The 21253-nt window shown below is 39.7% G+C and overlaps 2 protein-coding genes across 7 annotated transcripts in view; one reads left to right on the top strand and one right to left on the bottom strand.

The window, feature by feature from the left end:
* WDR75 (WD repeat domain 75) overlaps positions 1-20257 on the bottom strand; it is a 32141-nt gene extending 11884 nt beyond the window's left edge. Inside the window, exons 1-9 of the mRNA XM_070580410.1 lie at positions 19781-20257; positions 14334-14463; positions 11675-11740; positions 10656-10746; positions 7257-7381; positions 5592-5662; positions 4270-4389; positions 3694-3782; positions 683-841 (exon numbers count right to left, since the gene is read on the bottom strand). Coding sequence (XP_070436511.1) covers positions 683-841; positions 3694-3782; positions 4270-4389; positions 5592-5662; positions 7257-7381; positions 10656-10746; positions 11675-11740; positions 14334-14463; positions 19781-19866 — 937 coding nt within the window. The 5' untranslated portion in view covers positions 19867-20257. The remainder of the gene's footprint in view (positions 1-682; positions 842-3693; positions 3783-4269; positions 4390-5591; positions 5663-7256; positions 7382-10655; positions 10747-11674; positions 11741-14333; positions 14464-19780) is intronic.
* Positions 20258-20270: 13 nt separating this feature from the next.
* Positions 20271-21253, top strand: part of COL5A2 (collagen type V alpha 2 chain) — a 401042-nt gene continuing 400059 nt past the window's right edge. For 2 of the 6 annotated variants that reach the window (XM_070580403.1, XM_070580406.1), the window contains exon 1: positions 20277-20330. The gene's annotated coding sequence lies outside the window, so the exon portion shown is untranslated. Of the gene's footprint in view, positions 20331-21253 lie in introns of all 6 variants that reach the window. The other 4 variants (XM_070580405.1, XM_070580404.1, XM_070580408.1 and 1 more) reach the window with 3 other exon arrangements.

Genomic DNA, 21253 nt, shown 5'->3' with positions numbered 1-21253 from the left:
GTATTTTGCAATTTAGCTAGAAAAACTAGATGTGGGGATGGGGGTTTTCCTGTCGGAGTTTTTAAGTTTTATCAGCTGCACCTATGAATATATTTTAAGTGTTACTTCAGAAACACATACACCCTAAAAGAGACAGATAGTTCACTTTGAAATGAGTCATTGCACTAATGGATTGCTCAGAGTTATGCACTATGGTATCTATGTTTAGGCTGAGAAGTAACAGAATGAGCAAAAAGTTTTGGAGGAATACAAGACGCCTCCCCTTCTGTCAGACTCCATAGGCTCCCACACTGAGATAATGGCTATATCGAAGGAGATCCTCATAGTGTTCTCTTGAAAATGCCATTATATTTGTGAAAGCAAAAGGCCCACTTCAAATCCCTCCCTTTACTTTCCCACATCATCCCACATGAAAAGGTTTTGAAATGTACGTGGCACGACAATAACCAAATTCACTCAGCCCCACATTTTCATAAAGCAACTCTGTAAATGTTGGATTCTGGTGGCATCTAGGGGCAGAAAGGGGTAGAGAAAAGAGGAAGAATGGAAGAAAAAATGCTCATTAAATCTTATGCTACTCTTAATTAATTTTAGGTTTCTATTTTCCATTCCCTACAGATGCTAGTTAATTTAGGCATTACACACAAATTATGTTTCCTCATGACAGCAAATTTCGACTTACTATTATCAGAGTGAGAAGTACAGAACAAATCCCCCGCTGGGGAGACGGAGATATGTTCAATAGTAGCTCCTAAACGGGGGAGGAACTCCTTATTCTTCTCTGCTGCATCGCGCCACTCGACAAGGACAGACTCACGGCCACCACTCAGCAGGCTGGTGCCTTCTCACCCATCCATAGAAATGAAAAGGACGATGTTTGGGGGGAAAAATAGAAAGAAAAATATAATCAACATTTTAATTTCTTCTACCATGTTAGAGAAATAAACTACTTTGAAGAACATGCAAACAAGTGTCTTTGTATCTCTTAACTATCTTCCTATCTTAAATCTTAAGACAAAAGATTTAAAGATCCTGGTTTAGGAACTTTCCTTTCTAATGACATCTGACTAGTTTGGTGCTGACCAACTCTTCCACCACTAACTAGAAAAATGAAACAAATGTCCTCTACGCTGAGATGGCTTCACTGGTGAATTTTTCTAAACATTTAAGGAAGAAATGTACCGATTTTACACTCTTCCGGGTGACAAAAAAAGAAAGAACACTCCCCAATTTGTTTCACAAGACCAGCATAATCCTATACCAAAACTAGTACTTTGTAAGAAAATTACAAGCCAATTTTATGACAGATGAAAATTCCAAAATAAAATATTAGTAAGCTGAATCCAATGATACATTAAAAGGCTAAGATGTCATTGCAGAGTTGAGTTTATTGCATGAATGTGAGATTATTTTAACATTTGAAAAAAAAATCAATGTAATAAATTCCATTTACATAATAAAGGGAAAAATCATGAGTATCTTAATAGACGCAGAAAAAGTAAATGACAGAATCCTACACCCATGATAACAGCTCTCAGCAACCTAGGAATTGATGAGACCTTTTAAATTGCATCAAGGATACCTAGCGAAAATCTATAGCAAACATCATTTTAAGTGGTCAAATACGGAACACCTTCCCCTGTGACTGGGAACACTATTAATCAATTTTATTCAACATTAACCAGAGGTCCTAGTACACAGAAATGAGACAAGAAAGGCTGAAGGATTGGAAAGAAGTAATTGCTTCAGTGCTCACACACAGCATAACTGGGTTCACAGCACAGCCCAAACAGTTTATACTGTTCATATCTGCCTTAACTTACAAACAGCTCTCAGAACTATCATTTGTAGTTCGTTTACACAGACAATTAACTCATACCTATACAGGGACAATACTGAGACTTCATGGTCAATGATGTACTAGATTTACCATTACTTCTCATTTACAAATATTCACACTGCTTAAAAATATAAAGAATTCGACTCTCTTCTAGCCAAGGTTACCTGCGGTACCTCCTGTATCAAAGCCCTAGCTCAGAGGTGCTTTGTATTCCTTCTTTACCATTCTTCCAGCGCCGACTTAGTCTAACTACGTATTCCTTCTTCCCCACACCCCACCCGAAAAGGCCAATCTTCAATGTCCCAGGGCTTAAGGAAAGTACGGCAACCACAGAAAGCTGTGACTGCTAACTAGTGAGAGAGGAGGTGGAAGAGATGGCTAAGAGCAACAAAACAGAGAAAGGTCACAGGGACAATAATATCAATTGGTCTTGGCCCTGATTTGCGCAAAAGCCACAGAAGGGAAAAAGAAGCTGAGGAGGAAGGGCAGACGAAACCACCTCAGATTAGGAGAGAATAGAGGCTCTGCCTAGAACATTACACAGAAATGTACACACATGCCACAGACACACTTATTTGTATTTCTGGGGGGTGAGGTGGAGAGGAGGGTGGAGAAGATGAGTAGCCTACATCTTTTATCCAGAGGGTTAATAAGCTTCTCCTTCTCTTTCTATCCTCCTGTATGTCAGAACTGTATTCCTGAGTATGTTAGGTTGGGTCCCACCCCCACACCAGTCACTGTTCCCCCAACCCAAAGCACAAACAGGCTGAAGGTGCCTCCTACTTTCTGAGGCTCCAGTGAGTTAAACCCAAGTAACCCTTAAGGAAGTAGAGCCCTGGCAGGCTCCAGGAAGACCTGCAGAAAGAAAAATCACTTTCTCCAGGCATGTAATCTTCTCTAGCATCTAGCCCCCTTTTTCCAGGACCAGTCAAAATATGCCCACATCACTTTCACCACATGAGTGTGAGGATGCTAAAAGTAACCAAAGACAAAATGTCCTTCTCTAAACTTCGGTTGAAGATCATCCTATTTTCAAGGAAGAGTTTCATCTGTTGCCAATCTTCCTCTTTTCGCTTGAGGAACAGTCGCCCTGAGCTAACATCTGTGCCAATCTTCCTCTGTTTTATAAGTGGATCGCTGCCACAGCGCGGCCATTGACGAGTGGTATAGGTCTGCGCCCAGGAACCAAACCCAGGCCTCTGAAGTGGAACGTGCTGAACTTAACCACCAGGCCACAGACCGGCCCCTCAAAGAAGGATTTTACATCACTACAGCCATGCTCTAATGTGGCGTAAATGGAACAAAGGTCTGAATTAATTTAAAATTGTGAACGTGAATGAGGCAATCTAACAGTCAAGAACATAAACTTCTGAATTAGACCTAGGTGCAAATCTCACTTACTAGTCATGTGACCTTAGGCAAGTTGGTTCTCAGCTACAAACCTCACCTCCTTCACCTGTAAAATGAGAATAATGACACCTACTTCACAGGGTCAAGGATAAAATGAGATGATGTAAAGCACTAGCACAGTTATTTGCACCTGATAAACTGTAGCTACACTTACGGACAACAAGCACTTGGCTATGGAGACACACATTTGAATTTGAACAGGTTCTTTACGTTAATAACAGAGACTTTATCACAAGTGTACACCTTAATACTCTGAAGGGCTTTGAAACCTAAAGTATATGGTATTGTGCTGAGCAAAGTCCAAAACACAGGGTGAGAGACAAGTGTTCACAATTCGTTTGGTCCATGCAATTCTAAGGCTTTCAAATTATAAAACACAGTGAATTAAAATACTTGATCCACATACTTCAGAAATTCATTTTAATTATTAAACTTGCACTCACCTGTCACTGAAAAAGCCAAATCCATAACCACATCATGGTGCCAATGTAAACATGTGTATGTATATTTCTTATCATCATCAAAATTCCTCCTATTGGAGAAAACCAAAATTCTCAATTTGATTAAAGGCATACATTACGAAAATAATGTATGCCAAAAACAATAAATCACGGTATGAAGCTTATAGGTCTCACTGTGCAAAAAGTACATTCTGTATTTCTAACCAAAGTTAGTTCCACAAACAACAGGCCATCATGGTATCTTACTAGTTAGATATTCACTACTGTCACTCCTTCCTTTTTAGAGGCTTGCAAAAAAGTTCTCTTCAATAAAACAATTATAGGCAGAATGGCATTTTTTACTCCTACAAGGGCAAGGTTGGAAATTCTGAAACATTAAGTCTCTGCAATGAAGCGCACAGGAGGACGAGAAAGGGAGGAGGTCAGCAGAGCCCAATCTCCCGTTTTTGGCTTTTCTGTACTATTCCTTCTCCTAGACCCAGAAAGTGCGCTGCTCTACAGGACTGACACACAAGAGTTCATAAATGATCACCACGCTCGCTTCAGGAGTTAACTGACCAAAGACGGATCTTGCCATCCTTGTGACCAGTTGCTATGCAATCTTCCTTTGGGTGACATGCCACACATGTAAAATTGTTCTTAGCATGCTTCTTATTTCTTGATGATGATAAAGTAAACCTAGAAGAAAAAAATTTTCCTTTGATTATTAAAGTCTCTTTGTAAGTGGTGATGTAGTTAAGGAAAAGGGAATTCCCACCCTTATCAACCAAAACTGGAGAGCTCTCAGAATTCACTGAATATAAATGCATGGTTTAAAAAAAAAATTATGATCAAGAATCAAGAGTTTTGTTTTGTAAACATTTATTAATATACAAACAAACGTCACATGACTAACATTCTACCATGGTAACTTGTCTATGGAGGTCACTGAGAGAGAAGTGAAGAAAAGCAGTCCTTTTAGTGGCTTTTTGCCTGGACAAAGTTTGTTCAAATTTCTTGTTCCTGTTGAAGTTAAGTTCTAGCATGAGGTATGAACAAGTCTAAGAAATCTGAGACAACTGGCTAATGTGTCCAAAGATGTCAGGATCCTTCTTATATTGCAAAGAAAAACAAATGTTAATCTTGGCAGGGTAAAAGGGAGGAGGGGGCAGCGTCACTTGAAGAGTGACTACTCATACTTAGCATGAGTTTCTTTAAATGTTACTTCACTCATCTTAACAAGTCTATTAGGTAGGTATTATCCCCATTTTAAATATGTTAATTTGAGGTACAGCGAGGTTCAATGGACTAAATTTGACTTGTTTTAATTCCAGGTATCCCAAAGCCTATAGTCGTTCTGACAGCCACAAAATGGCAATGAAGATCACTTAAGAAGCCTTATTAAACTAGATCCAATTCTGACAACTAGGAGGCACACCAGAATCCAGGTGTACAAGGGGTTTTGGCTGGACAAAGCTCCCTAGGTTTTTTTTTTTTTTTTAGAGATTTTATTTTTCCTTTTTCTCCCAAAGCCCCCTGGTACATAGTTGCGTATGCTTAGTTGTGGATCCTTCCGTTGTGGCATGTGGGATGCCGCCCCAGCATGGCGTGATGAGTGGTGCCACGTCCGTGCCGAGGATGTGAACCGGTGAAACCCTGGGCCCCCGCAGCAGAGCACACAAACCCAACCACTCAGCCATGGGGCCGGCTCCTCCCTAGGTTTTTGTGACTAACGATTCCCTCAACCTTACCATTCTGGGTTAAAACTTGACCTCTCTGTCTGTGGTTTCACAGTCACTTGCAACATGAAGCTAGAAACAGCTTTGGCTCAGAGGTATGAGAGCAAAATAAAACTATAACAAATCTTGAGTAAATAAAGCTAACAAAAAGGAATTCCTTACCTTGATGTTGTTTTCTTTTTGAAAAAATAAACAGACAAGTAAAAGTCCCGTACTGCAGCAACGTATTCTCCCTGGTATTTCAAACACAACATTCAAAAAATTGTCAACACTCTTTAGAAGAAACATTCTCATCAAAAAGTTAACACAGTAACAATCTTTTTAGATTACGGGTATATTAATATAAAATGACTATGCCATAGTTTAGCTATGGAAAGGATAATCTTACTTTTAAAATAATCATAGAAATTAGAAGACGAACTTAAGTCCTAGAACTAGACTCTCCAGCTTTAAGTATAATGATTTAAATTTTTTCCATTGAGGCATAATTTACATACAAAAAAACGCACTGTGTGATGTATGTGTATCTCCACGTAACCACCACCACAATAGATTTAGAACACTTTCTTCACTTCAGGAATGTTCCCTGTTCCTCTTTCCAGTCATTCCCCAAAGCCCCCACTCTTATCAGCAATTACTGATTTCTATCAATAGTTTCCTTCTCTGCCTGTTCTAGAACGTCATACAAACAGAATGGTACCGTATGTACTTTTTTGTGTATCATTAGTTCCTTTTTATAATGAAGCAGCATTCCAATGAAGGACTATACATCGTGAATTGTTTATTCTCTTGTTGATGAACACTTGGGTTACTTCTGTTTTGGAGCTGCTATGAATATTAACCATTCTTGGACATGCCACTTGTGGTCATGTTCTCATTTCTCTCCCTAGGAGTGGAACTGCTGGGCATGGTAAAAGTATGTGTTAAACTTTACTCCATATCTTGCCAACTCTCAGTATTGTTAAGATTTTTACTTTTAGCTGTTCTGGTGAATGTGAAGTGGTATCTCACTGTGGTTTTAATTTGTACTTAACTGATGACTATGATGAAGAATGATGATGTTAATGACAATAGAGTATTCACTACTCTAAGAAATTAACCATTTTCAGATCGAAGCAAAAATAATGCTATAAAATTTAAGACTAAAGAAACACACCACCACAGTGATGTCTAGAGGCTTTTGATGGCTCTTAATTTAAAAATAATAAAGTGATTACTAACGGGACGGCTGAATAAATCACAGTATGAACATCACAGTTATTATTCCTCACGAATACTTACGTACACACTCATGCTGCAATGTTAAGTGAAAAAAAGGTAAAAAGCCTTAGGATACTAATTCAGTTTGGGAAAAATTCTTTTACGTATGTTTAGGAAAAAGTCTAGAAAGAGATTCCTTAAATATTATCACTGGTGAGATTTCATTTCTTCACTTTATTTTTAATTTCCAAATTTTCTATAATGGACATATTAATTATGGACAAGGAGGTCATATTTTTTAAAGACACATAATCTAAAATGAAAGGATTTGAGTGGCTTTTACATGGGACAGGCTAAGAAATATGATACAAATGCCAAAACACTGATATTTTTGGAACAATTAGAGGGTTTAGAAGAGCAATAAGACAGTTCATACAAAATTAAGATGGTCCTAAAAAATCTACACCATAAATACATGCTAAAGCAATGAAACAGACTTCTTAGTTACTAACAAAACTATTGTAACTTAAAGCAATATTAAATCACTATAACATAAAATTCTCAAAGGAAAGACTGTAAGAAAGAGATTTTATGCACAAAAAAGAAAACCAACAAAACAAATTTTACCTCATTTCCAAAGGCGATGTACTTGGGTGACTGGTTTATGTAATCCAAAACAAAGGAAAGCTCCTTAGACTCTATTTCTTGGCTTGATGATTTTGGCAGTTTCACTGAAACCAGCTGAAATATATCTAGCCAAAGGAAGCTATATTAATATAAACCTTCTCTAAAGAAAGTGAAGATGCGTGTTTATTCATATAAAACTGTTAATTAGTACTCTAGAATTGACTGGATGCCAAGATAATTATTCTAGGCTATCTTGAACAAAATGTACCTTAAAGTTGGACTCTTCATTTGAATACACAAATTTTAATGGAAGTTCTAATTCCACAACTCATATATATTCATGCTCTGTACATGTAGAAATAGAAGACAATTTATCTTACTGGTGCATTCTACATTACAAAGTATTAAGCTGACCTTTAAAATGGAGATGGAATATGATATGCTGGTGAACTGAGCAGCCAAAGGCAACAAACCCTGAGAGAGCTTTCTGAAATGCTATAGGCTTGTCACACACTCGTAGGATAAATCTCCTTTTCTGTAACATTGACATGCTCTTCTCTTTACATTCCATTTAAAAATTTCTCCCCAAGGGGAAATAGTTATATTTTACTATGCTATCTCTTTATCCTCCTAGGCTTTATAATGAATATAAAATTCTGTAACACATTGATCTACCACTTTCCTGTTTTCCAGCCTGCTTATTATATGCCCTGAACTCTTGATTCTTCTGGCCTTCTCAGTCATCTCAAACTTTACATGCCCAAACCCTGAACTCTTGATTTCCCTTTTCAAACTTAGTCTTTCCCCATTTGACCCTCGTAGGAAATGGCACCACCATTAACCCAGCTTGTTAAACTAAATCGTTGAGTTGTCTGACTTCTATCATATCCCACATCAAACCATCAGCAAATTCTGTTGGTTGTATCTTCAAAAGATATCCAGAATTCAATCGTTTCTCACCACTTCTGCCACTACCAACTATCTAAAGCCATGATCACGTTTCATATTCTATGTTAGGAGCAATGGCCCCTTAAACCTTCTCCCTACTTGCATGGCATGTCCCTTTAGTCTATTCTCAACAAAGATGCCAGTGATTCTATTACGACTAAGTCAGATCATGCCACTCTTCTGCTCAAAACTCCTCAATGGCTTTTTACCTACTCATAGTAAAAACCAAAGTCCTTCCAATGGCCTACAAAGCTCTATATTATCTATTCTCCCTTGGCTTGGCTAACTCCAATCCAGCCTCCCTGCTATTCCTTGAGCACACCAGGAAATGCTCTAGAATATGCTTTTCCAATACAGCTGCACAGCTTCTTCTTCCTCTCAGAACTTTCCCTGACCACTTACTTAATACGTATTTCTCCAATGTTGCCTATCCCCCTCTCCTGCTATATTTTTCTCTAAAACACCTTCTATCTTATTGTATCGTATGACTGATCCAGTGGGCTTACTGTTGAGATTTACTGTCTGTTCTATTCTCTGCAACCAGAATAGTATCTGGCACAGGGTAGGTCTTCAATTAGCTGTTGAATGAATTAATTACACATAATCAAGAAATGATACTATACAGATACCATGTAAATAAAAGATTAATTTGTTTTTAAACCAGAGAAACATACTAATAGGATTTATACAATTTTCTACCAGACACTCTGGTTTTGGGCTGTGGAACAAAGATGAAATAAATGAAGAGAAGAGATACATTTATATGCATTTTATGAGACGCTAGTCACAGGGACTCCTTCCAAGATCAGTTTTCTAATCTGGCTTGCACATTAGACTCAACTAGGGAATACGTAAGTAAATAGTCAGGGTCACACTACAGAGAATCCTACATTTTAAGTTCCTTGGAGTGATTCTAACGTGCAGCCAGTAAGCCAGAGAGTTACTGGTCTCAGTCATATGGATAAAAAGTTCTGCTACAGCTATTGGAAACTATCCTTCCAATTGAGGAATCGTGGGTAAGTACAGAGTGGTTACTAAATGTGAGTGATGAGTAGAATCAGCCGGAGAGATATGAAAAAGGCAGATTCCTAGACTAAATCTTAGACCTAGTGCATCACTTCTCAGTTAGGGACATTAAGAATCTGCATTTTTTGTAAGTATGTGGATAGACATTAAGAATTCACATATTCATATACAGAACAGAACCTAAATATTGAAGAGTATTAAGTCATCTGGCAAGGTGACAATTATTTTAAGAATGTTATCATTTCCAGACATTTTTTGGAATGTCCTTTAGAGGTGATTTATGGGCCACATAAGAAAACTAAACTTACTGATTTTTATTGCTTCATGTCACTTTTTTTTTTTTTCTGCTGAGGAAGATTTGCCCTGAGCTAACGTCTGTTGCCAATCTTCCTCTATTTCGTATGTGGGTCACCGCCAGAGCATTGATGAGCACGTCATCTATCACTGATAGACGACACTAGTGGTGTAGGTCGGTGCCCAGGAACTGAACCCGGGCTGCCAAAGTGCAGCGTGCTGAACTAGTGCTGGGGCTGGCCCTCACGTCATACTTTTGATAGATGAAATACTACTCATCAAAGACTGGGCACCAAATGAGTTTTGCCTAAAAAATCAGATTTAGCTTTCACAGTTTTGACTATTCTAAGATAACTTAAAAGTCCACGATCTCTAACAAAAACCAACCAACCAACCACTACGGGAAAAATTCACTTAGCTAATGAGCTGTGAGCCAGTCTAGCTGACTGCCAGTAACCATCTTATAGTTGCTTTAAACTTTACAGACCGAATACAACTATATTTTATAGAAGACACCACAGGGTGCAGCAGGAGTTTTGAATTTTGGAATTAGAATAATTCTTTGGATCTATCTTTCACGTCAATGTTCTGATGTATGAAATTCTCTGCTAAAGGATAATTATTTTTAACTACTGAAGACACCCCAGGAATTCTAAAATGCTCTGAAACACGGCAATTTCAATGGAATGATGTTCCAGTGATAATGAAAACACAATGATTTAGTCATACTATTATCACACTAGTATCAATCTGTTTTCTATACCATTTCTGACAGATTCAAGATCAACAAAAGAGAATACCATTCAAGGATGGGTGCAACAACAGTGATGCTTAAGAATGACAGATTAAGTTCAGTAGGAAGACAAATTCTAGCCAACCTCTGCAAAATAGCGTTAAAATTGGAGCCCTGCAGTCTCCTGGTTACAACCATATATAAAGTAATCATTCCCTCACTGCATAGTTCAGAAGCGATATGAAGCCTCCTCAAAACGAATGTAATAACAATGAAAGCAATTTAATACCAACTCCAAAAACTGCTAACTTTAGACTAAATCCAAAATGTTAAATTTTGAGAAACTAAAATGTAAGGAGCCACTCAATGCTATACAAAACAAATTATTTATACTATACCTGGTTTTTCTTTATTTATTGTAACAAAGACAGAATCTTCAGCACGAGCAACAGTAAAGAGGGCATGAAGTTTATGTCCAACTATGAAAGTCTGAAAGATAAAAAGGATCCTACTGTTTACTGTCTGCCTGCCATCCCCCGACCCCTGCCCCAACTAGAACATAAGTTCCATAAAGAGTAGGGGTGTTTTTATCCATTTTGCTCACTGCTGTATCCCCAACATCAGAAGAGTATCTGGCCTATAGAAGATACTCAATACATATTTGTTGAATAACTTTTCAAGTTAGTACATATAGGTCTTCCTGTTTCTTTTTAATGGTTGTATAGTACTCTATTGAATGAATACCAAATTTTAACTGACATCAAGGTTATATTCAATTTTTTTCTCCCATAAACAATGATGTGAGAACTATATACACGTGCCATTAATTCAATAAGAGATTTCTAAAGGTGAGACTGCTGGAGAAAAAGTTATTTTTTCACTTTCAGTTTTACTCTCATTGACTTTGAACAAAAGTGTCAGTTCTCTTCACTTCATGCTATCTTTAAACTACATTTTACATTACACTTTACCTATCACTAGATTTTTTTCTAAATCTGCAATTTGGCTAAACTGATAGAGGAAAATCCTGTCTCATTTGTTTAAAATTACATTTCCTTAATTATTAATGAGGTTAACTATCTCTTTATGTTTACTGGGTGCTGTTTTTTTTCCTGAGTATTATATATTCCTACCCTATGCCAATTTTTTCCACTGGGTTATTAGTTTTTTCTTTATTGGTTTTTGGGGATTTTTTTGTACATTAGGGATAATATCTCTTACAAACATTTTCTTCCGTTTTATTGCTCATCTTTTTGTTAGAAGTTAGTCAAATTTGTCTTTCTTTTATGGTGTGTGACTTGCAAAACTTGTGTAGGAAGGCTGTCTAAAGATTATGCCTTACGGAAAGGATCAATATATCTGTAATTATGTTGTCATTCCCTTTCACATAACGAAAATGAAAGATCAATCCACGTACCTTTATCAAAATGCCATCCACATAGTCCCACAGTTTAATTGTGCCATCAAAGGAACAAGAATATAACTAAAAGGGTAAAAACAGTACAAAATTGATTAAAAAACAGAGCTCCATTAAGACAGCCACTGAGTCATTCCATGCTGATACCGAAGACATTTTCTGTTTATTAATTCATTGCTGGCCTTAAAGAAGTGGGGTCATTTACTTATACTGTTTTTGCAAAAGAGACAATCTTATCATAGCTCTTTTGAGGAAGCAGATCCATCAATTTCAAATTTTCAGCAAAATGGGGGGGAAAGTCAACCCTCTATCTTCAAGAGGCAGATGGTAACGTACTGAATTGTGAAAAGCACTTAAGAGCTTTTGCTATTTCTCCCAGAGTCTGGTCAGTTTTAACAGCAGAACCGTGTTCATCTTACATGGGTATTAAAGGAGTGCTTCTCAAATGATCTGAGACCGTCTTGGTTTTTTTTTTAATTCTCAACCCATCAAAGACTAATACTTTTGTAATATACAATAGAAGTTATTATGCACTTGGATGCTGTGGCAGTGTCAAAGTGCTCTAAGTTTTGGGACACTCAATTTCTATCCTTATCTCATTGCAGACTGATGACAAATAGCTTACGGCACTGGTCTGTGGACCATACTTTGGTAACATCATAAGGCCTCAGCAACATGTATTTTTATTTTTTTTTGAGGAAGATCAGCTCTGAGCTAACTGCTGCCAATCCTCCTCCTTTTGCTGAGGAAGATTGGCCCTGAGCTAATATCCATGCCCATCTTCCTCCACTTTATATGTGGGATGCCTACCACAGCATGGCTTTTGCCAAGTGGTGCCATGTCCGCACCCGGGATCCGAACCAGCAAACCCTGGGCCGCCGAGAAGCGGAACGTGCGAACTTAACCGCTGCGCCACCAGGCTGGCCGGGCCCCGTATTTTTATTTTTATCCCAGTGGACTTAGTTTTGGGTTTTTTGTTGCTGTTATTGTGAAAACACTTTGCTTATAATGTTTATAAAGAATTTTAAGGTTTTTGAATGAAAGTGGTAATTTTAAGATTTCTGCCAATGGGGACATGGAATCAGAGAATAGAAATAAAAAATGATGAAGTAAGAAAGTATCTACCCAAGTAAAAGAATTAAAGTAGAAAATATCATAACTACTACATATAACATAAGAATCATGAACATTGATTAGTAAAATATGACAAGGCAAACACATAATCACTGTCAAAACAATGGTTAATTCACAAATACTGTGACTCTGAAGTCCAGAGCATCTGCACTGCCCACTACCTCAATCAAACCTGTAGATAACACAGCCCTCCTCTAATTTTAACTTTCGGTCACCAGAAATAGATCTTTTACACAATGTATATGTTGTTTTTTGTTTTGCTATAAAAGTCATATAGACTTCATAAATTCCAATTTTAATGAAAGGATATTTTTGCTATCAAAGACATTCAAATGCTACATGTAACAATAAACTGTTTTCTCAAACCCTCAGAAGACGGCAAGGAAACAATGAGTGCTTGGGGGCCAGCCCCGTGGCCTAGTAGTTAAGTTCAGTGCACTCCGCTTTGGTGGCCCGGGTTCAGTTCTCGGGCACGGACCTGCACCACTCGTCAGCAGCCATGCTGTTGTTGTGTCCCACGTACAAAAGAGAAGACAACTAGCACAGATGTTAGCTCAGGGCAAATCTTCCTCAGGAAAAAAAAAATACGTGCTTGGATCCTGCAGAAAAGCTACTTAACTTTGATTTTCAAGAGAAGCTCACTGAATTTTAGAAAGGAAAGATCACTGTTGCTTTATGCCTCACTTCCTTTGTGATAACAGACTGGGTGGCAATGCAAATCCATTCTCATATCAAGCAATAACTTCTAAGTTGGTTGTGATTAATCCAGAAAAATGGAACTTCATCAAAAACTAGAGCAAGAGTAGAATGTTTTTGAGATAACTCTTTCGTAGATGCTGAAACTTAAGGACAGGATTAAAATGACATTTTATTATTCTTGAATTCTGAGAAACAAGAGCTGCTTTGTGAGGGCAGTGAGGAAGCTGGGACTAAACTCGATTCCTAAATTTGTCCTGAAATTAACTGGTCAATCTAGACTAAAGAAGCCCTTCCTCTTATCTGGAAACTGGCCTTAAGATTAGGTAACACCTGCATTAACACTAAAGAGCCTCACCTGTGAAAGAACAGACCTACTAAATCAATACCTCTCAGCCAACCTTTTCACAAATGTGTTCCAAAAACCAAAGGATTCAAGGGCATATAAGTTGGAGAAAGAACACATACTATATATCCATTTTGGATATTCACAATGCATATAAAGAGATCTGAGAAAAACTGCAATCAAGAAATTCATTTAACTGTGCTTACTGCTGAATTTCAGAAACTCATACAGCCAAGAATGCTTCTTTCAAGTAACAACTATTAGCATCGTGTGAAACAACTGGTTCACAGAGCGTACCATGAGCAATGTAGTTCTAGGCTGTGCCCCTATTTTAATAGCTAAAAGTAAGTGAAAAATACCCTGAATCAGAAAATCAACATATTTTCCTGATTATAACCTGGAAAGTTTCCCAGCCAAATTCAATTCATAATTTTCTCACAACAAAGTCAATATTAAAATATTCAGTATAAATCATTTTGACACCTGTAGATGGTTGTTGGGGTTGAGTTGGATGCCAGTCACCAGATTTCTGTGCCCTTGCAATATGTGTACACATTCTTCTGTAGCTGTGCTATAAACTTTAACAAAGTCTCCAGAGACACAGAAGATATACCTGGAAATAAGAGAAAAGTTTTATGCTCCATAGACAGTATAATCTTTTTATTGTCCATGAAAATAATTTTAACTTCCAACAGAGGTTTCTTTCAAAACAATAGTTTAAGAACTGTATACTCAAAATTGTGTGCTATGTATTCACTTACTATCCACTACTACTCTTCAGTGGTTCTGCTAACAGCAATGTCTTCCCACATCCCCAACTCTCCATTGTTCACTGGGGACACCAGCTTACAAACACTAAGTCAAAGGTTCTGTCTAGTCGGTGAGGTCTCTTGTATAGCAAATTACGAAGACTTTGTGACAGTTCTTTTTCTTGTTGCTGAAATGCTGGTTCTGCTTTTGTCTTTCTGCATTTGTGGCTTTATTCCACAAAGCAGAGGCTATTAAATTATTAAAATTAGTTAAGGTGGGGTACTAGTCCTCTGACAATTTTCACAATAGATGTAACTACAGGACAAAGCTCAGAAATATAAAACTTTTAGTATCTATCAAATAAAACATGTTTACTTTGTGCCCATTATGTCTAGCATTATATGTATCTACCACGGTGTTTTTCCATACAGTGTAGAAGGTACGAAACCACAGAATCCTTAGGCTGTACATCTTCTCTGTGCTCCCAAAGCACCCTGTGCTTGACTTGATCCTAATACTTTTCACACTGTGTTCAAATTACTTGTTTATGTTATATCCACCTCCCTTAACTGGCCCTAAGCCCCTACAGGGCAAAGGCCTTAATTTATCTTTGATTCTCAATGACCAAGTCTGTTGAATAGAATTTGCCTGATCCTCAAAGATTTTATAAACCAACTGGATAAACTGAACCAATAAAAAATTATTACAAAATAATAAGAGTCAGTCTTCTGATGTTGACTTGCTCCTACGCTATTTTATCAATTCTAAGATACTTGATTTTTCACAGGTTCACCTCTCTGAAATCAGGATGCATCTTGTAACTGCTATAGCTAGGAGGAGGTCAGGGCCTGGTTGTGGCCAACTGTCTAAGAGACCAAGAAAGTACAAGTAGCGAAGCATCTGAGATATATGGTTTCCCCTCTGGCTGGATCCTCCTCTCCATTCCCATGAGTGCTGTAGTTCAGTCTTAACATCTCCAGCCCGGACCACTCTTATGCGCTTCCTACAGTCTCCAGGTGTGGCCCTTCAATTCGTCTGTCACACATAACAGACCATTTACAAAACTGACCACATCACTTCCTTACGTAAAGAATGAATTAAACTAAAGTCTGTCAATGTTTTCCTACTGCCTTCAGGATGTGATCCAAACTCACTATCCCAGTCTGACCGGAACCACCTTTTCACTTTAACACGGTATCAAGTACTTCACAACTCCAACAGCCCCACTTGAGCCCTGATGCATCCCACCAGTATTAACAGGTCCTTCAGGCAGTGTTTCCTTGATAGTGTGGGCGAGGGGGTACTGTTTGCCAAGAAAACTCCCCTAACGGACTCTGATGTCCTTCCCCAAAGGAAAGGAATTTCCTTTCTCTTCATTTGAATGCAAGCCCCTAAAGGAAACTCTCTCCACGCTTTTGCACATTCTGCTTCTACATAGAACACTCCTTCTTTCCGACTACTTCTTTAAGATAGATTCAGCTCAAGGTAAGCCTTCCCTCATCTTCATTCCAGATCAGCACCCACCCTAATGTGCTTCCACAGGACAGTGGGCTTAACTATTACAGCACTTACCACAGGGCATAATGAAGGACTTCCCTCTGCAGACTGTGAGCTCGCGGGGAGGAACTGTGTGTTTACTAATTTTAAATACTAATAGAAATATGGTATGGTAGAAAAGAATGTATTTTTAAGAAGTGAGACAGAAATGGGTTCGAATGCCAGCTTTACCACATACTAGCTGAACGACGTTGGAGAATTTCCTTAAGCCTCCTAAACCTCACTGTTCTCCACTGTAAAAGGCAGATAACACTTCCTCATAGGGTTACTATGAGGACTAAATGAGACAATGCATGTAAATGCAAGCTTAGCACACACAGAAAACACTCAATAAATGCTTCCATAAAATCAGGATACACCTAGACCCCGCCAAGAGGAATGCATCTAGAGCACCCACCACAATGCCTGTCACACAAGACTCAGTCACCTTTGTTGACAAAGTGGAGAAGTAAGAAGCTAGGGATGCTCTCAAGTAGAAACCTGTATTTAAACGGAGCTCTGAAGGATGCATGATTTAAGGGCTGGGAAGGGAAAAGAATAGCAACATAAGCAAAAGCAAGGAAATAATAATTAACATGGTACCTACAAGAGACAGGGAATGTAGGTGTCTAACAAGCAAAGTGTGCACAAAGGGTACTATGAGGAAACTCAATTGGATAAACAGAGCTGAGCGAGGTCAGGGAAGTCCCTGTAGGTCAGAGAAGAGCTGTAGTTAAGGAAGGAAACAGAAGACTGTTACAGGGCTCTGAGCAAGACTGAAAAATAAGGGTTAGGGTAACAATGTTATGACAGTAGTAACACTTTAGGAAAATTATTACAGAAGCAGTATCCAGAATGATCTGCAAGGGAAAACTATTTAGAGTCAGGAACATTACCTTTGTGATAATTTAGGAATCAAAGAGGTAAGAATGATCCATTGTTTTAGTTTTCTATATGCTAGCAACCTAATACTATAATGCACAGCACCACATAACTGTAGGAGGTAATAGGATGTGATGCAAACTGTGCTGGACCGGGAGTCAGTAACATCTGCTACAGGAACTCCAGGAGCTGTCACGCACACCCGCCTCTCCTAACCACCATCACAAGCAGGCAGAACAGAGTTTCTACCCTGGTTCCAACAGGACCTAGTGACCAAGAAGAAGCTGCTAAAATTCCACGATTCTGTCATTTTATTTACAATTTCAGCTTTCTTAATAAGCTCCTTGAGATAAAATAAATTACCTTATTCTTCTTTGTATAAACTAGCTAACCCCTAGTGGCACTTTTTAGATAACATTCAAATCCTTGATGAGTTCCTTATAATCCTGCTAATTTGCTGGAGAACTGGTTTTAATCATTAGCTTCTATATAGATGACCAAGAAAGGTCCATCTCTCTAAATCTTCACCAAGTTCCCCAAACTTCAGTTCTGAATTTCTACCTCCTACTTACTATGTCCACCTGGTTGTTTTACAAGTACCTCAAACTTCAGCAAGCCCCAAAGTGAACTCAACGTCTTCTTCTCATTCATTGAAATGCTAGATTACTTTCAAAGTCTGTCTTTTCTCTTCATCTTCAATATTATCTTAGTTCAGGTCAAGCATTTCTGCTCGGATGCCTGATCAGCCTTCTAAGCCCTGGTCTCTACTCTTCCACACTCTTCTCCCATCACTTCCCTCTACCTTATGCTGCAGTGATACTGACCCATGTCCATGACACCCCTCCCACCCCCTACCCTTCCAGACACTCACTGTGCCTGGATGCCCTCCCCCAATATCATTCCAGTTAGTCTTGCAAGATCCTACTACTGAAGGGAAACTTTGACTATGTCCCTCCCTCTTCTGTGCCATCAGGGTACCTTGAGCATGCTAGCCTACTCACCTCTCATCTATCCAACACGTCATATAGTTTTATACATAGTTTTCAGATTAATATTCTTGAAGAAATAATCATGTTACCCCCTCCACCCTTATCTAGAGAATAAAAAAATACGCTCTCTTTGGACCAAACAACCAAGAACTGGCTCCAAGTTCCCTTTCCAGTCTCATTTCCCACTAGCTCTCTTCATATACCATTCCTACCAGCTAACTATACCAGTCTATTCAATATAAGCAGGATTGTACTCCTCTTGCTTACACTGTGCCCCCTACAGAATGCCTTCTGTCCACATCTCCTAGTCCGAATATCACCCACCTGTCTAGGCCTAGCCTAAATGTCACTTCCTCAGCAACCTTTCCCATCCATACAAGTCTGATGTTCCTTCTCCTTCTTATGAACTCCCAAAGTATATCTGCTACTGAGAATTTTCTTTTCCTCTCTAGACTGTAAGCTCTTGAAGGTAGGATCAAAACTGGAATTGTCTTAGTTTTTGTCACCTCAGCTTATTATAAATAATACATAGCTGACAAATACTTAAAAATGAATTGTAGAACTTAGCAAATGAAACAGTGTGGATCTCAATACAATGAATAAGATGTACAAACAGTACACTGTTGGAAGAAACTGGATACCTAGATATAAGTCCAAAGTGGCAGAACTTTGGCAACCTCTTTTAGTTTCAGTTTTTCCCTCTAATTCATTAAAATGAATATCAACAAGACCTCTTTACTGGAAAGATCAACCATTCCCTTTTTTTTTGCCTCTAAGGCAATTTATCAAAGCTCCTTCAGTCACACATGCATTCAATAACTCTCTGCCATACACTCAGAAGCAAGATATTATGGGGGACACAAACTTTCTTAAAATATTATCTCCACTCTTCCAAGATAGAAAGGCTTTTCAATAAGTGTCACTCTACCCTTAAATGATTTGAAAACCTTGTCTTTCTACAACGTGTCACTTCTAGGTGATGCTGACAATATAGAAATGATGATGATAGCCAAAATACACTGAGTCATTAAGCGCCAGGCACTGCTTTCCGCACTCGACATATACTAAAGCATTTAATCCTCAACAACCCTATGAGATGAATTACTAAATGTTACTCCTGTTTTATAGACGAGGCAAGTGAGGCAGAGATTAAGAAACTTGCAAATGTCACAATGAAAGAACCAGGTTTCGAACCCAGGGAGTAGTTTGGTTTTCAGCTACATGAACTCCTGAGGAGGGGCCACGACTTCTATATGTTTTCACCCCGCACAGAATCTAACGGTTTCCACGCAAAGCTCCAAAAAGGTTGCTGAAATGCCTTTCTGGTAGACAGGACAGTGTGGAGAAAGCGAAATCTTGAATCGTTCAGTAATCCCAACTCACGACTCCGTCCGAAAGAAGGATGGGCCTCGGGGTAGTGCGACTGCAGTGGCGTACACATCCACGCCTGGACCATCTTCCAGCCGTCCCAACGCCCAGCCGATTCTAGACACGTGGGCCCGCCCCCCGGGGCCCCTCAATCTACCAGCAGGTGACAGTCTGGGGAGGGGACGCGCGCCCCAGGGTGCAGTGCCACGGGCCTGAGGGGTATCTCCCTCCTCACACAGCACGCAGACACCCGCTCCGTCCCGCGTGCCCGGGGGTGCCCGCATGCACCCTTTCCCGAGCCAAGATCCGCCCCCGAGCGAGTCCCAACGCGCCTGACAGTTCTTCCCCGCGGCCCCGGGGAGAGACCACCCTCGGCCCGGTCGACAACGCCTGGTGGCCCCATACTTAGAATCCGCAGAGAACACCGCTCTCCTAAAGTTCAACTCGCTGCCGCCACAACGAACCACGCGGACACTCTCCTGCTCCACCATCTTCGCGCAGACGCAAAACCTCGCGCCCGCGGGCCCCGCCCAAAACTTCCTTTACGGAGGCCGGGTGGGAGGGCGCTCGTCCCGGACGGCAGAACCCACGCACGGGCTCCTCTAGGCCGCGGTCTCGATGGTAGGACCCAGAGCCTTTGCCGCCATCTTTCGTTCGGGCAACGTCAAATTAGGATACACGTGAAAAAGGTAAAAGCGAAACAGAGACATAGAGACAATGAATTTATACTAAATGCCTCTGAACTCTTATTTAGTACAGATAAGTTTCTCCCTGGCCTTGTCAGTCTGACTGTATAGCCTCTTCGCCAGAAGGGAAAGGAGGCTCATGATGTGTCACGTGACCTGAACCCCGCCGCGCCCCGCCCCGCCTCTCCTCTCCTTTGTCGTAGCTGTGATATTCGGGCGCTGCGAGATGACGTCAGTGTCTCGTGCCAACTGGTTTCTCGGGTGGAAAGGTAGCCTTCTACTTTTTACACAGCTGTTTGTTCCTCTCGTTAGCCGTCACTTTGTCCTCGTCCTCTGAGCACAGTATACGTTCCTACAGAATCTCCGCAGCTCCGAGAGCCTTGCTTTTCCCTTTGGACCAGTGGCACCTCCTCCGGGGTTCTGGTGCATCCCTGTCTCTCCGGAGCTGCTCGGGCGGAGTTGACATTCAGCCCCACCCGGCCAAGCTCCGGGCCGCTGCTCCCTGGTTTGCGACTCGTTGATTTGTGCGTGTTGCCTTGGTTTTAGCTTCCTCGATTAGTCTACGGTGCCAGTGGGTTAGGAAGCCCTGAGCTCAGAGAATGTTTATGCTTCTGTCACCATTCATTTGTATAAAGTTATGTGTATAATTTTCGTGGTCCATGTATATTAGGGAGTGCTTGTCTTTATTCATTCAGTAAACCTGTACCGATGCCCCTTTGAGCCAGGTCTGTACCGCTGCTAAGGGTAAAGAGTCACCGACTGCTTAACTCTAACAGGAACAGGAGAGAGATCCGCTTTATACGTGTCACTCCTTGATGTGTTAAAATTTACTACATCCCTTCAGTCTTTCTGGAGGCGAATAATTATTGGGAACTTTCTATACGTGAGACACTATGCGAGACAGACGTGATCCCTGCTCTGTTACCTTCCATGGGAGGGAAGATAAAAATGTTTAACAAAATAGTTACAGATTGTGTGCTGAAGAGAATAAAATAGTAATGTGAGAGAATAGTTTTCTCTGAGGAGGTTTAGGTTTAACCTGATGAATATGTGTTTGGTAAAGTTGTGCACGTAAAAAACATATTTTAAAAGTTCAACATTAATACAGATTTGATGTAAAATAATTCAATACAGAAATATAATTAGAATGGTCCCAGTCTATCTTACACCCTTACACTTGTGTCTCCAGCAT

Source organism: Equus przewalskii, chromosome 17 (genome assembly GCF_037783145.1).
Source record: "Equus przewalskii isolate Varuska chromosome 17, EquPr2, whole genome shotgun sequence".
Classification (NCBI taxonomy): Eukaryota; Metazoa; Chordata; class Mammalia; order Perissodactyla; family Equidae; genus Equus; species Equus przewalskii.
This window is presented reverse-complemented; position numbering and strand designations above follow the sequence as displayed.